At 37.9% G+C, this 15,414-nt stretch overlaps 1 protein-coding gene and 1 pseudogene across 1 annotated transcript in view; both read left to right on the top strand.

Moving 5' to 3' along the window:
• Positions 1-221: 221 nt before the first annotated feature.
• On the top strand, positions 222-7,221 carry LOC146734495 (uncharacterized; annotated as a pseudogene).
• Positions 7,222-9,969: 2,748 nt separating this feature from the next.
• The window catches only part of LOC100376859 (glycine receptor subunit alpha-2-like), a 30,232-nt gene continuing 24,787 nt past the window's right edge, over positions 9,970-15,414 (top strand). The window contains exon 1 of the mRNA XM_085507958.1: positions 9,970-10,260. Within this exon, the coding sequence (XP_085364084.1) occupies positions 10,184-10,260 (77 nt within the window). The 5' untranslated portion in view covers positions 9,970-10,183. The remainder of the gene's footprint in view (positions 10,261-15,414) is intronic.

The raw sequence follows: 15,414 nt of genomic DNA, 5'->3' as shown, positions 1-15,414 counted from the left end.
GAGTCGAGAAGCAAGGGGTAAGCAGTAGTGACGTGTTCACATTTGTTCCCAGATTATGCAGCGAACTTGGTGTACGTGAACTTTCATTTTGGTTGTGTCGCTTTGTTGTCGAGGCTCGTTGACAAGACGGAACAGAATATCCATCTAATAGCCTGCGTGTGCTTTGTAGCGTAATTCAGAGATATTTACGTGACGAATGCAAAAGAGTTGACTTGTGCTTTATGGATACACATGCTCGGGAATTTATGGAATTCCATCACACTCTGGACGGTGTAATGAAGAGTATAGACAGACGGGGAATAGGTGTTTTTAAACGTCAAGCTGAACCATACACAGATAATGATGAAAACAAATTGTGGGATAAGGTTTTTTCCATAGTCTGCTACAAATTTGAGTTATGCGGTCTACTTTTATGTGTGTAAAGTGTTCGCTCTCCGAGCAGTCGACGAACACAGTAACCTTACAGCCGAACAGTTCGTACAAGGATCAGACAATCAAGCTGACTATATTGAATTTAATGGTAGACCGTGTAAAAATAATCAAGTAGGACTGTATTACTCGCGGAAAATCCCGTATAAAAATGTGCGCCAATACGGCGATTCTTCCAACACGCGTTGTGTTGTTCAATTATTGAAACGTTATTTGCAATGTATTCCACCGAAAGGTCCCTTCTACCGACATCCACTGACGTCCAGCGGAGGGCTCAAATTTTCTAAACAGAAGATTGGAGTAAATACTTTACGACAATATCCAAAAAGAATGTGTGGTCTGGCTGGAATAGATGGGTATCATACTGGACACTCGGGTAAGGTAAGTTTGTCTCAAGTGATTCTGGGGTGGGATCTTGGGATGGGTTCAAATGTGTTTGAATTTCGCTGATTGAAAACAAATATTGTACATTGTGAAAACATATTTCAAATGCGATGCAAATAAATGTCGGTATATTTACTTCTCAAATCATTCTTTTCATACTTTTAGGTTACTGCGGCGACTTCGTTGTATGAAAAAGGCTTTGATGAGCAACTAATCAAAGAACGCACTGGTCACAGATCGGATGATGGGTTGAGAACATATAAACGAACAAGTAACTCTCTTCAGAAAATCGTTTGTGTCTGGAACCCATTTACACAATGAAATACACCTGTATTTGGCTGAAAAAAGGACCACAACTGGGTTACCGCACTTTGGATACCCCAGTTGTGGCCGGTTTATTCAAAAACCCTAACTATTTGGGTAAAGTGAACAAAATGCTTGAATAAGCGAAAAAGTTATTGAAAAATCTTGAATACAATGTAACATATCAAGTTAATTGAATAAACAAAGTTTTTCTAAAATCCCTAACTCTTGACTAAAAGTAGCAAGTCAATTTTGTTGAACAAATGACAAAGTTAACGTCACTGAGTGTGGGGCCAAATCATGCCACCAGACACACCTTGTGTCAGCCCCACACCAAAAAATAAAAATAAATTATATGCAAAAATGAGAAGATACCTAACACTCAGGGATGACATAAGGGCTGCCCATGCTAGCCCAACCAGAATATAGGGAAACAACTATTGCCCATGCTAGTTGCTTGACTAAAATTGTGCATGTTGACGGGTGTACAGTTTAAATGCATCCGATTTCCACCTTCCCAGACTTCTGATTTGTGCATCACACAAGCCAGAACTTGCTGCCTCTGATGCAGCTCCTATACAGAAACTATGACCCTTATAATATTGGGGGCTTAAGCCACAAAAATGTAGACCTGCATTGAATTTAAGCATAAAGTAATCACGTTTTATAGGCTGTTGATCAGGCATACAGAACAGCGGCCCAGGTTTTTGACCCCTAACCGAAATAAAAGTAGAGATTGCTGCAATTGGACAGTACGGGACACGTTGACAACCAATAATAACGACCTGAGGGGCATAGCCATGCTTGTATTTGGTGAAAGTTACTTTCAAAGAGCTATCTGCAGAGCACCCCGGGTGCAAAATGGCAATGTCGTGTAATTGTAAGATATGTGAAACATTATTGGTGGTAAAAGTTACCTCCCCAATGCGTGTACATGCATATAACATGAACAGGAAGAGAGCTTTAAATAATCGATGGTTATAGCCTGAATTGACAATGTATGGCAAAGAGTCAACAAGGGCGTGCAAAATGGAGCGTGATATAGGTAAACGCCTATCTATAGTCGGCGTTTGTTTTCGCATGGCTGATAACAATTTTTTGACAACAAAAGAATCTGTCGGATTCTTATACCCCTGTAGCTTATGTAAGTAACTAATTGCTGACGCAGTTGTGGTGATTGTATTTGCCGCAAACCCGTTCATGTGCATGTCTGTTAAAAACATGGCTATCAAAGACTCGCTGACTGGCAAAGTTAAAATTCCTGTGTAATGCTTGAGGTGGAAACTTTGTAACGCCTGCCAAGCTCGTTTGTACGAACATCGTGTTGATGGGGCCAATGCTGATGTCAGTAATTCTGTCATATACCACTAAACATCTCCCATGCATCTTTTTGAATAGGGGTTGGCCACTGATCTGCCCATGGTTCGAGCTGTTGAAATTTCTTGACCTGAAGTCGAGAAAGAGAATCTGCCAGTTCATTATATTTTCCCGGGATGTGTTTTGCCTTAAACCTGATTTGCAACGGAGACAAATTAATACCATTTTTCTAACAAGCCTTATAATGTCCTTATCTTTACATGATTGCTTGTTTATTATATGCACCACTGCAGCATTGTCTGACAGAAACAAAATTGCCTGGTTAGACATGTGCTCACCCCAGACCTCAATTGCCAGTACAATGGGAAAGAGTTCCAAAAATGTTATGTTGTGTATAAAATTATTTGGCCAACTTCCATGAAACCAATGTGTGCCAAACAATGCTCCAAAACCAGTAGATCCAGCTGCATCTGTTATCAGCTGGGGTGCCAAGTCTTCAGGAAACTGACTCATAATAAAGAAAGCTTTTCCATTGAAGTGCAGCAGGAAATCTTGCCAAACAAGTAGGTCTAATTTAGTACAGTGATTGATACGGCGATGATGATGAGGTTGAGTTAGACCCAAAGTCAAATCAATTAGGCGCCTTAAAAAGGCTCTCCCCGGGGTGACAACAGTACAAGCAAAATTAAGCGTTCCGACCAAGGACTGGATTTCTTTAAGAGTTGCCTTTTTGCGTCCCAGAAACTGCTGAACTAGAAATATGCAACGTTGTATTTTTTCAAGTGGGAGACGAGCTTGCATCAAAACAGTGTCTAATTCAATACCCGCAAAGCACAAAACCGGGTCGGGCCCTCTGTTTTCTCCTTAACTAATGGGACTCCCAAATCATTACATAGACTAAAAAAATCATCAAGATTCTTTTTACAGTAATAAAAGTCCCTGTTAACAAACAAAAAATCATCCAAAATATGTAGAACTACTCCTGCATGCTTTGACTGTTCAGTCATCCATTCCAAAGCAGTGCTAAAAGCTTCAAAGAATCTGCAGGATGCTGCACACCCCATTGGTAAACATTTATCATAATAGAAGAGACCTAGCCACTTAAACCCCAGCAAATTATAATCAGATGGTGCCACTGGGATAATTCTGAATGCAGAGCGAATATCTGTTTTGGCCAAGTAGCAGCCCTCACCAAATTGTATAATTGCCTGAACCGCGTCATCCACTCGTGCATACTTAACTGTAGTTAGCTCAGGTGGAATGCCATCATTAATGGAGTTACCCTGTGGCCAAGACAAATGATAAATTAGTCTAAATTCACCTGGTACCTTCTTAGGAACAACACCCAATGGTGAACAATGAAAATTATTAAAGGTTTTTTTCGGAAATGGTCCAGCAATCTTGCCTGCAGATAATTCTTTCTGCAATTTTTTGTCAACAACCCCTGGTTGCTCAACAGCTGATCTAAGATTAGGCGAATCAAACGTTATGTTATTCCCAAAAAATCCAATAGAAAAACCACCACTAAAACCATCAATAAGGTATTGAGCCAGAATAGGGTCATAGCCAGATAACCTTAGTTGTAACTGCTCAATATTTATTGGGGTGGGTAATAGACCTATAGGGAAAACTGGGGTTGATTGAGCTATATCCAACGCAAGGTCTATTTTGCAAATCCTGTTTGCGGGTTTTGCATTCCAAACCTGGGTGTGATCCAGAGCACCAGCAACATTTGTGAGGGTAGTTGCATCCGGAACATGGCTTTCCCCTCTGGTACTTGTAACATGCTCCTCTTGGAAAGAAGCGCTGGGAATGAAAGGACTGAAAACTGTTTGGGAATGACTGGCGAGGAGAGTGTTTTGCTCTCAAATTCAACTCAATGTGCAACTGACCCCAAGGTAAGGCTGCCTGTTGACGTAATTTTCGAAAATTCGTGTCATAGTACTTCCAATCCCCTCCTCCAGTTGTTATTTCCCTGACAGTATCCATGTATCATAAGACCAAGTGTATCAGAATTAAACTTAGCTGAATAAATTGCAATGAAAATTTGAAAAGCAGATGACCATTTTGCAATTGAGTCAATGGGTATCTGTTTTTCAGTAGGAATCAGGCGGAAAGATGGACTGTCACTCTGAGAAGGGTTCATAACTGATAATGTATACTGTTCCTTGTCAAATTTTGACAACAAACTACCCAAATCAACAAACTCATTACACCAAATTTTGTTTTTAACTTTGTCTGGCACACAAGCGCCTAATGGAACAGTTACACTTGTAAAATGACTAACTTTCCCTCCTTCCACCTGCTCCTGTACCGAATATTGTGGACATGAACTTGTTATTTCGTTAACTGTATTCAGAACAGCATTTTCAACCACTGTTGTAGTAGCTGGGATGTTCGTACAAGTTGTTGGTGTTGCAATAACCGATTCACAGAGTGTGATAGCTTGACTTGTTTGCATCGAGTTTGCTAGGTTGGTAAATGTCTCAATACCCTTGAGTAATGCTGAAGTAGACTGTTGAATAAGTGCTGCTGTTTCTGCTAATGCATGTGATGTGCTTGGTTGACTCACTGGTACACTAGGAGAAGGCTGCGCTGGCACATCCTGTGTTGATACTGGTGTTGCACCAACATCAGATATGGCTGCTGTTTCCATGGGAACAGGTTGCTTGGTTTTCCCTCTCCTGGTTGCCATGGTATGCTTCCGTGGTGGTGACACAACTTTTTTCAGTGTGTTACGCTTTCGCGCAGGTGCCATGATCTATGATAAAGAGATTAAGCAGCAGCATTACTGTTACAAAACATTCTCTATGAATCTGTGCAGAGATGCACATAAACAGATGATACTATTTAGTGAAAAATTATTTTGAAGAAGGCAGAAACTAGAGCAAGATGTTGAATCAACTGCCTACTTGTACTGAGCTAGGATCAAGCAAAACATTTTAATATTAAAGCACTCATGAAATATAGATAGGATCAAAAGTCTGCAAAAAAACATAAACTCCACACTCATGTAATAGAGATAGGATCAACAGTCTGCAACATTTACAATATAAAATATAAAATGTAAAATATAAAATAAAAGCAAAAACTCCCACGTGTGATCAAGATAGGATCAAAATTCAGCAAAAATTTAAAATAAAAGCAGAAACTCCACACTCATGTAATAGAGATAGGATCAAAAGTCTGCAACATTTACAATAAAAGCAGAAACTCCACACTCATGTAATAGAGATAGGATCAACAGTCTGCAAAATATAAAATAAAGCAGAAACTCCACACTCATGTAATAAAGATGGGATCAAAAGTCTGCAAAATTTTAAATAAAAGCAGAAACTCCACACTCATGTAATAGAGATAGGATCAACAGTCTGCAAAATATAAAATAAAACAAAAACAAAATCACACTCAAGTAATAGAGATAGTATCCACAGTCCAATAAATAAAATAAAAGCAGAAATTCAACCCTTAATGCATTAGAGATAAGATCAACAGTCTGCAAAATTTAAAATGAAAGCAGAAACTCATTCATGTAACAGTCTGCATTTTGCAACTACCTAACCACCACCAATTAAACCTGCGCTGCCTTTAAAAACCTCCATGCCTGCAAGAGTGCCCCACGAACACTTCGATAATATCTATAATTACCCAATTTGTTCAAGTGAATGCCATCTGGTAACATTATAGTTAGAGAAGAATTCCATAAGCCAATATGCTTCCAAAACATGGCAAATGAAAGTTCCTCTAAGGCAGACTTTAACGCGTGATTTATACTGTCTACCCTAGCATTGTAAATATGAAACTTATGAAATGGTCTCATCCTGTGCATGACTTGACTGACAATTATTTGTTTTACCCTGAATTCCCTATGCATTTGATGAACGAGGTCTACCATTTTGCATGCGATTTGCAATGGCTCCACGCAAAAGTCACATAGATCATTGGACCCTAACTCTAAGACCATAATATCCGGCGAAACCCGGCTCACCACACCAAGGTCAAAGTTTACCAGCGACGATACCGTTCGTCCACCCACACCATGGAAATAAATATCCATTTGACTCAAATCGAAAGTTGGTGACACATTATATTGCTGTTGGTCCTCATGTACAAAAGTTTTGAGTCGCCTTACAAACGAGGGTCCTAAAATAAGAACCGTTGGTTTTTTGGCCGCGCACATCCTTCACCTTACACGTAATAAAATGGCGGTCGAATTAAGCAAAAGAAACCGCCGCAGACTACAAATTCAAAACGCTTCTAGGAATGAAATTCAAATGATATACCACACCAAACCACCTTCATTCAAATCTTGGATGTATTAAGGTTGATAAATATATCAAGTGAAGCGGAGATCAATAGAAAATGAATATTATTTCCACAATTTACCACACTAAGAAAGACCACTTACATTTCTGTTGTGACGCCTTGAAGATGGAGTGACGTCACACCTCGCACAACAAGGAGTGACATTACATTACGCACGTCAGCACCGTTGATGGCGCACTATCGCTTGCGTTCCAGACACAAAGCCTATTGCTTCTGCAATACGTTATATCTGATGCTCTCCAACCTCCACTACCGAAAGCAAGTACTTCAGCCATCGTAATTGACGATTCCGATTCCATACACAAGCCTAAGGTTGAAAAATATGAACAGCCACCGCCTGAACCAGTGACTGCAACATCACATGCAGAATTCAGAGAAATGTGTCATTCAAATGATTGTTGTTCTAAACAAATTAAAATTAAGATCCAGGACGGAAACAAATGTGTCAATATTGAATTGTAGTGTTGTAGTACTTTTTTTTCCAAACAAAGTATAATTAAATTAGTGCGATTTGCACCCTCATTGTGATTTGTGTGATTAAATGCATATACTTTGTTTAATTTATAATGCAAATTGTAAACGATAACGCTTTGATTGATATGCAAATTGTAAACTGTTACACTTCTATTGATATGTTAATTGTAAACGCTACACTTTTGATACAAAGTGTAGCATTTACACTTTGCATATGAATGAAAGTGTGACCGTTTACACTTTGCATATTTGCGAATGCGTTGCTTTTTACAATTTGCATATAAATTCACCCTGTTTGCAAGAATAAATCGTTGGCGAGAACAATGATGCACGTGACCAAAAGTGGTATAATTAAGTTTAACATAATTGTGTGCGTCCGATTTGTTTTTTTTTTTTTTGCATCAGCTTTTCTCATTAGGCATTATAATGAAACACTATATAATTTCTCTATTTCAGTTAAGTTCACAGAGAATTTGTTTTATCACTGTAAAAAACAGAAAAAAAGAGATTTGTTTGTACCAAAAAATGTAATTAGAATACGTGTAAACCTCCGCGTGTACCATGAGCTCAAGACAAAAGCTCACATTATACGAACACAGTTGATTATACTGCGGCACCTATGTACCTTACAGTGAGGGTTTTTATGCGTAAATCTAGAAGTAATACTCAGAAGCCTTAATGGAATTTATGTAACATCAGATGCACCATCGTCCGCCTGCACGGTGTTGTTCCGTTCGGACATTCCTTCATCTCCAACCATGTTCGGTATCTCCATTCATAACCGTGTATGTCGCGTGGTTGTTCGACAGAAAGTTTACCGACCAATAAAAAGTGTTGTTACTTACAAATGACTGCTAAAAAAACATGGAGGTTTTGCATTTCTGATGTCTTCATCTTCGGTTTCATTTCTGTCGCTATATGTTGCAGTGACATGAGCTCTGAGGTATTACACCTGCTCCTCCATAATACTCTACAGTGGTGACAACACTGTTACCACGCTTGATGGTCGCAAGGCCGGTAAAGCATAATGATTTATCATTACCAGTGCGTCTAAGAGCGACTCGGAACTAAGTATAGCTTGACTAGTTTTGGTCTGAATATTTGTGATTCGTATTATGTCTTGATATCCTCGCTGTATTGCCGCAACATCCAAGCCAATACAACTTGCACTTGTTCTGATAACAAGGCAGAGCGTGTTGATGGAAGAAGCAATCTGATTGGCTGCTGATAAACTGATTCTAAACAGTGAGGGCGCTGTCACATACACATAGTCACGGTCCTACTGAAATACTTCAAGGTGATACTAGAGTGATTTTCCCGAGCATTCACCTTTGAAAAGTCAAGACGCGGCGCACGTATGTATGTCTGGTTCGGCCAAATTTTGACGATTTAAAAAACTTTGTCTCTGCTATGCTGTGGAAACTGAATGTCTACAAGTAAATTAGAGGTTATTTTACTGCTGACATTTGTGATTGTAGAAACACCGTCTTGGTAAATAGTGCCAAGATTGAGGCTGGGATTTAGTAAATAACAAATGCAAATTGTATTTTGTATTAGGTATCTATCTTTTTAATCGTTTCGTGTAAAACCATCTGTGAATGTCGAGTTGGTTCGATGTTATTCATAAATTGTCCGTTCAATACCAAAAGTCATTTTAATATGTTATACCACTTGTTATTAAAATATGGTGCATTAATTAGAGATTATTTTAAGATGTCCGGCCATTTTAGCAAAATTTAGGTCATTTTGGGGTCAAAAGACGCTAATTTTGAGTCAAAATTGCTCTCAACGTCAATATTTTTTGGTCCAGTTTTCAACTTCCCGCAGAGCACTCTCACAAGCAATCTAGGCAAGTACCCCCAGCACTGATTAAATTCGAATCTGTATGTAAAATTTGCGAACAATTTCGAATGATAATTATTTTTTATTCACAAGACCGATAGCGATTCATAAAACTACCAGCTCTTATTTTTAAATTCACGGTATATCTTAGATTATTCCTCATAAGAAGATTACAATGTCAAAAAAAAAAAATAAAATAAAATAACATATATATGAAAACGAGCATACGGACGAGGTATATTCAAACTAAAATGTATAACTAATTCATTCTATCCTGATTGAAAAAAAAATTGCTCCAAAGTATTCCCATCGCAAAAATGGTAATAAGTTTAAAGCGCTTTACACATAATATGTTCATTGCATCTCAATGATTTCAGAACGCTCATTCGTCACTGCAAGTTAAGCTCCTCGTCCCCACGTCAAGTACGAAAAGGGAACAATAATACGATACGGCAATACAATTTAGAATATATGTTGGTTCAGTTAGTGTAATTCGTATGTTAGAATGACGTGTCATCCGTGACTGACGTCCAACCTGAGTCACTCAGTTCACGTAGCATTTTGGTAAACCCTCTAAAAATAGTAACAGATTTATTCATCTGTCGCGTAGTCGCTGTTTACAACCGCGAACAAAAAGACGATGCCGACGAGGGTTCAATGTATTCATTGGAAAGCAGGACAATTTCTTGTAATGAGACAGTTGGAAACGAATGACGAAACACGATAGAGGGCAGTGCGATATTGACATTATGGGAGTTTTTTGTACATGTCCCATGTGCGCGTGACCTCACCTACACGTCACTGCATAAATGCGGGTTTACCTCATGTAGATACGTTGTTGAGTACCGTCATTCGTCACCCCCGCAATTCATGTCGATGGAACCACAATTTACCCAGCAAGTAAAACAGGTCGAATGGTTGTACTTTGTCGGATGTGTGCTCGTGTGTATGGACGTCGTGTCGTTGTTGTGATTCCTACAGAGTGATCGACGCGAGACGTTCACACGCAAGACTGTATCACCCGCTGAATAAAACAGGACGGCACATATAATACAACCACTAAAGCAACTAGTCCGTGTATATATTTTTATCTCTACGTTGCTTCAGTATGTATTACCACCAATTAATGGTTTTCACCGCCGTGACGACTTTCCTTCCGTTGTGGCCATGTGACGACAGTCCGACGTGAGTACATTTATATATTCATTTCAAAACAGTGTCGCGTTAATCAGTACACGATGTCCACTGACAACGTGAATATTACACATCGACTGTTGGTGGGGCGGTGGCGATGGTGAGGACTGATCAGCGCACAAACATGCAGTTGCGATTAGGTAAAACTGATTGCACAACACACCCCATCACCAATTTTGGCTTCATTAATTAATAGTATACAGATATTGCAACGTATCCGTTAAACTACCCCACACAGGGAATCTATGTCGATACCTTTTTAGTTGGGATTTTACATTTTATTTTAGGGCCGGTCGCGTATTCACATAGTATGGTAATATACGATGAAAGTAGAGAACTGGTCTAGTTTCGATTCGATGATCATATGTGACAATTGGTCAAACAATGTTCGGTTCTGATAATGTGTTTTACATGGTGAACGTGTGTTCTTTGTCTCCCTCCTATGCTACGTTATTCCTTCTCAATAGCCGACAACAGGTATCTAAATCCTTAAGTACGAATTTAAATGAACACAATTGCATACTAACACGACGTGCTGGGCGCAGGACGACTCATTTTCTGAATCGCTATGCACGCAATCGGATTATTATGAAAGTCACGCATAAAAAGGAACCCATTGCCAACAAACATTAATTATTCTAAAAATACTGAAACACAAAATACATATGTTCATGGTTTTAATATTATATGTGGTTCCAGACTTGCGGGCCGGTGCGACGTTCATAAAGTATGGTCCACCTACTTGATCATAACACTGGACCAAATCACTAAAATGACAAATTACCAAATTCACAGTTATTTGACTGCTATTTGCTATACTAGATGCATTCACATATGCTTCAGTTCAACATAATAAGAAAGTCTGCCCTAACCCAAATGCATGATTCAACCGATTCAACTTTTTTATGGTTGTCGCGCAGCGCGTGTTTGAATTTCATGTAAATAAACAATGTATTTTACACGCATTGTATACGTCGCTATGAGTCCAGTATCGAACAAGACGCGGCACGACGACCACCGCCCTTTAATATTACTGACAGGCTGAATAGATTTTTCTACTTTTTTTTTTGATTATTCAGAAAAAGATGAAATCGTAATTGATAAACATGCGAACAAAAATTAATAATACATACGACAATACATTGATTAGCTATTATAATTCAGTGTGTGATATTATTCTGCTATAATGTTATATTAATTGATCGGTTAATAGGTATTGGTAGTGATAGTTATATTATTATATTAAAGGTCTGTAACATTTAATTGCGCACCTGTATAACGTGGATATACCCCCGGGAATGATAATTAGTCACAATTGTGTGGAAACGGTTGAATATATGTGAGATTACCATTGTAGTTAGACTTGTCCCTGGTATACATGTTATATGCATTGTCCTGCTATCTATTCTCAAATGAATTAGTGAAATAAAAATGAACGTGTTCAATCATTACGGTGCATTAGATACTTGCATATGTGTTAGTTAGCCTGGTTCGAAATTTGTAATCAGAATTCATTATTCAGGAAAATATGCGTTCTTGGAGAGTATAGTCACACCATCAATAAGTCGAAAAAACAAAGTGGCCATGGGTTCCAGCAAACATAAAGGGGGAAATTAAATTTGAAAAATACATGTAATATAATAGCAGTTAAATTAACGAATCGAAAGAGCGATTATAAATAGTTATTACAGCAAATGTGTGTCGAACAATGAGTAACGGTCTATTAAACTGTATTCGTAGCCAAAATGAAAAGCACAAATATAGTCCTAGTAATGTTGACGTCATTCTTTACATGTTTTCGAACATCACCGAGACGATTGATATACCCAATTTAAGTATACGTAGATCGGGATTTTACTTTTTTATAGCCCTAATGTATTACTTTGACTTGACTTGACTCCAACCAGGAAACACTACCAGTGCTGTTTAGTTTGTAGCGGTAGTAGTAGTGGTAGGAGTAGTGGGCGATGGCTTTTGTTGATACATTCTATTGCAGATGTAGATCTAATGTGAATTAAAATGAATAGTTTGGACACAATTTATCCGGGATTAATTTGCTGTATCTATAATGAATGTGTGTCTATAATATATATATACACACAAATATTGAATACTAGTAACTAAGACATACTGATATATCATACATGTTATACCAAATAAGCATCACTACTAGCTGTGTTTCCATCACTCATTTAACCATGATAACAACACAAAGGCAATCATGCAAATTAATGAATACTCACAGTTGATTGCATCGCAGGAGAAATAAATTATTAAAACATTAATTTTTCTAATACCATTGAGTGTGAAGCCCACAGTGGAATTTAATTTGCACTTTTTAAAGTTCGCAATAAAAATACGGCTTATTATCATACAGATATTGCAGGGAGAGATTGTCTCTTGATCCTTCTGTAAAAGACCCTTTGTTCGGTGACTCGTCTCGACATATTCCTACTGCACAGCTATAACTGTGCTATCATTGCGTGTGTAATCAACTCGACCATAATAAGTTTAAATGGTGTGCATACAACTGTTTATGAATGACCGACAACTCTATATTTAGTACACTGTCATTAATTGTACATGTCAATATAATGATGTGTTATTATTATTATTATTATTATTATTATTATTATTATTATTATTATTATTGGCACGAAATAGTAAAAGGATTACATTTCACAAAATGTGTACTTGAATATTAATGATATTCCTTATCGTATCCCATCTTATCGCATGCATGATTGCACAGATAACATTCATATAATTTTTTCATTACTGAACTTAATAAAAGTTAACATCCCACAAACTCATGTTGTCGTAAGTTTGAACTAGTAATATGCGTCTTCATTTTGTACGTTTTATCCCGAAGTATTGCACTTAACCTTAAATTACACTAAACGAAATCGAATAAAGATGTGATTGTTTAGTTATCAAGTTACTATAGCTGCAGAAGTTAGCAGATTTGCAGATGATATATAATCAAAATAATTAGAACATGCAACATGCCGCCCAATATGAACAATTACGTAGAATTAGCTTCATTAATTGTTCTCCAAATGAGCGTGTTATGACATAACGCAAAAAGGGGCTTAAAAAAAACAACAGAACAAAACAAAACAAAAGACAAAGCCACCATGCGACAGTGTTAATAGTAAAGACAACAGCTCGAATTCTAGGATTTATTAACTCGTGTTCTGTTTCAATTTGTTACACCAAGCAGGGCCATGCATACATTCAATTGATGTTTATCGCGCCCCCCCAAAAAATAATCGACGTTTTTTTAAAATAAACTTTCTCCATTATCGGTCTAAATATACCCACGAGTTAGTATACATAATGTATTGTCCTATAGTTTTAATCAACAGTAATAACTGTTTTTTACCTATGAATAATGTTGATTATAGTTTTCTAATATTCTGCATTCATATAAAAACATTTCTCAGGGTATGATAAACGACTAATAATGTCCTAATTACTAACCAATTTAAGAGTGTTCACAGCGGCTATGTCGATTGATTCAATAATCGAGTATTATACGTTATGTATTTTCATTTTTAAGAAGCCGTATTTTTTTAAACTTTCCTTTATATTACGGCCCAAATCTAAATCAGTTCATTTATTCAACATCCGGGATAATAAATGAAATCGGAAAAATTGTAACATGTGTCTATGAATTGTTTACTTTTGTTTTGATTAAGATGACATTTCATCAAACAAAATAATTATAATTAAAATGGTTCATCGATTCAGATTATTTTCTGATTATTCTGATATAAAACTACAAACGTTCATGTAACTTCGCCATAAATTTACAGTCAAAAATAACCCTGAGTACCTGTGTGGCATTGTAAGGTTCCTTGTTGTGCGGCGGTGTGTCGTTAAACATCTGGTCTTGCTGTAATAGCTCAGCGTCTAGAACATTGTGGCGGTAACATACGACTCACTTTCTATGCTATCAGCATCAATTGTTGGGAAAATGGTTTTGAGTCAATGGGGACATTTATATTGTCAGTCCCGTGTATTGTTCCTTTCCCAAGGGCACGCATGAATACACAGTATTATGGCAGTTGAGTCGAAGTAGATATTCCATATACGAGGGGCGTTCAATAAGTAATTCCCCTGATCCACTTCCAGTTGTCTGATAAAGATGAAATTTTGCTCGCGTAATGATTTACATATCTATGGCTTATGTTGCAAAAACAGCAGTGATCCGGTTTTTGTATATGAAAAGACTCACACCGAAGGAGACTGTTGATGAAATAATAGAAACTTATTGTGATGATGCCCCATCATATGACCTTGTGAAACGCTGGCATCGTGAATTTAAACATGGCCGGAAGTCTGTAGAAACAGCTCCCAAACCTGGTCGTCTCTCTTCTGCCATGGATGGGGCATCTGTCCGTCAAGTTGAGGCAGCCATTTTGGAAGATCGACGCATTACTATTCGCCAAATAGCTAAAGAGGTCAAGATTAGTACAGGGTCTGCGGAAACTATCATTCATGACCATTTGCTTATGCATAAGGTGTCTGCCAGATGGATTTCCAGGTTGCTCGCACCTTTCCAGAACCAAGAACGCGTTGACTGCTCGAGGATGAACTTGGAGATGTGCCAAGAAGATGAGTCAAAGTTTTTCAAAAGATTGATTACACAGAATGAAACTATCACTATGATCCAGAGACCAAAGCCCAGTCAATGCAGAGGAAGCGCTTGGACTCATTACCTCCAAAGAAGGCAAAGGTGCAGCCCTCCGCTGGCAAGGTCATGCTCGCAATCTTCTGGGACCAAGACCGAGTAGTGATTACAGATGTTCTTGCAATGGGTACCACAATCACAGGAGCCTATTACGCTTCACTTTTGATGAAATTAAGAGAAGCTATCAAAATCAAGAGGCGGGCAAGATCAGCAAAAGTATTGTCATGAATTTGTTTTCGCGTATCTGTTGGTCGACTTAATTAGCTGATTATTAGCTGAATTGCTGTGTTATGTCTGTCATCGTTTAGGTCTATTTGAAGTTTTGGACGGAACTTGGCTCAGTGATTTGGAACTAATTACCAGATATCCGTCGCGATTCTGACAGTTGGTATTCATAGTTATTAATGTAGTGAACGATTAATCAAAAGATATGACGTATTCAGTACTTA

Source organism: Saccoglossus kowalevskii, chromosome 14, assembly GCF_978046115.1.
Source record: "Saccoglossus kowalevskii chromosome 14, keSacKowa6.1, whole genome shotgun sequence".
NCBI lineage: Eukaryota > Metazoa > Hemichordata > Enteropneusta > Harrimaniidae > Saccoglossus > Saccoglossus kowalevskii.
This window is presented reverse-complemented; position numbering and strand designations above follow the sequence as displayed.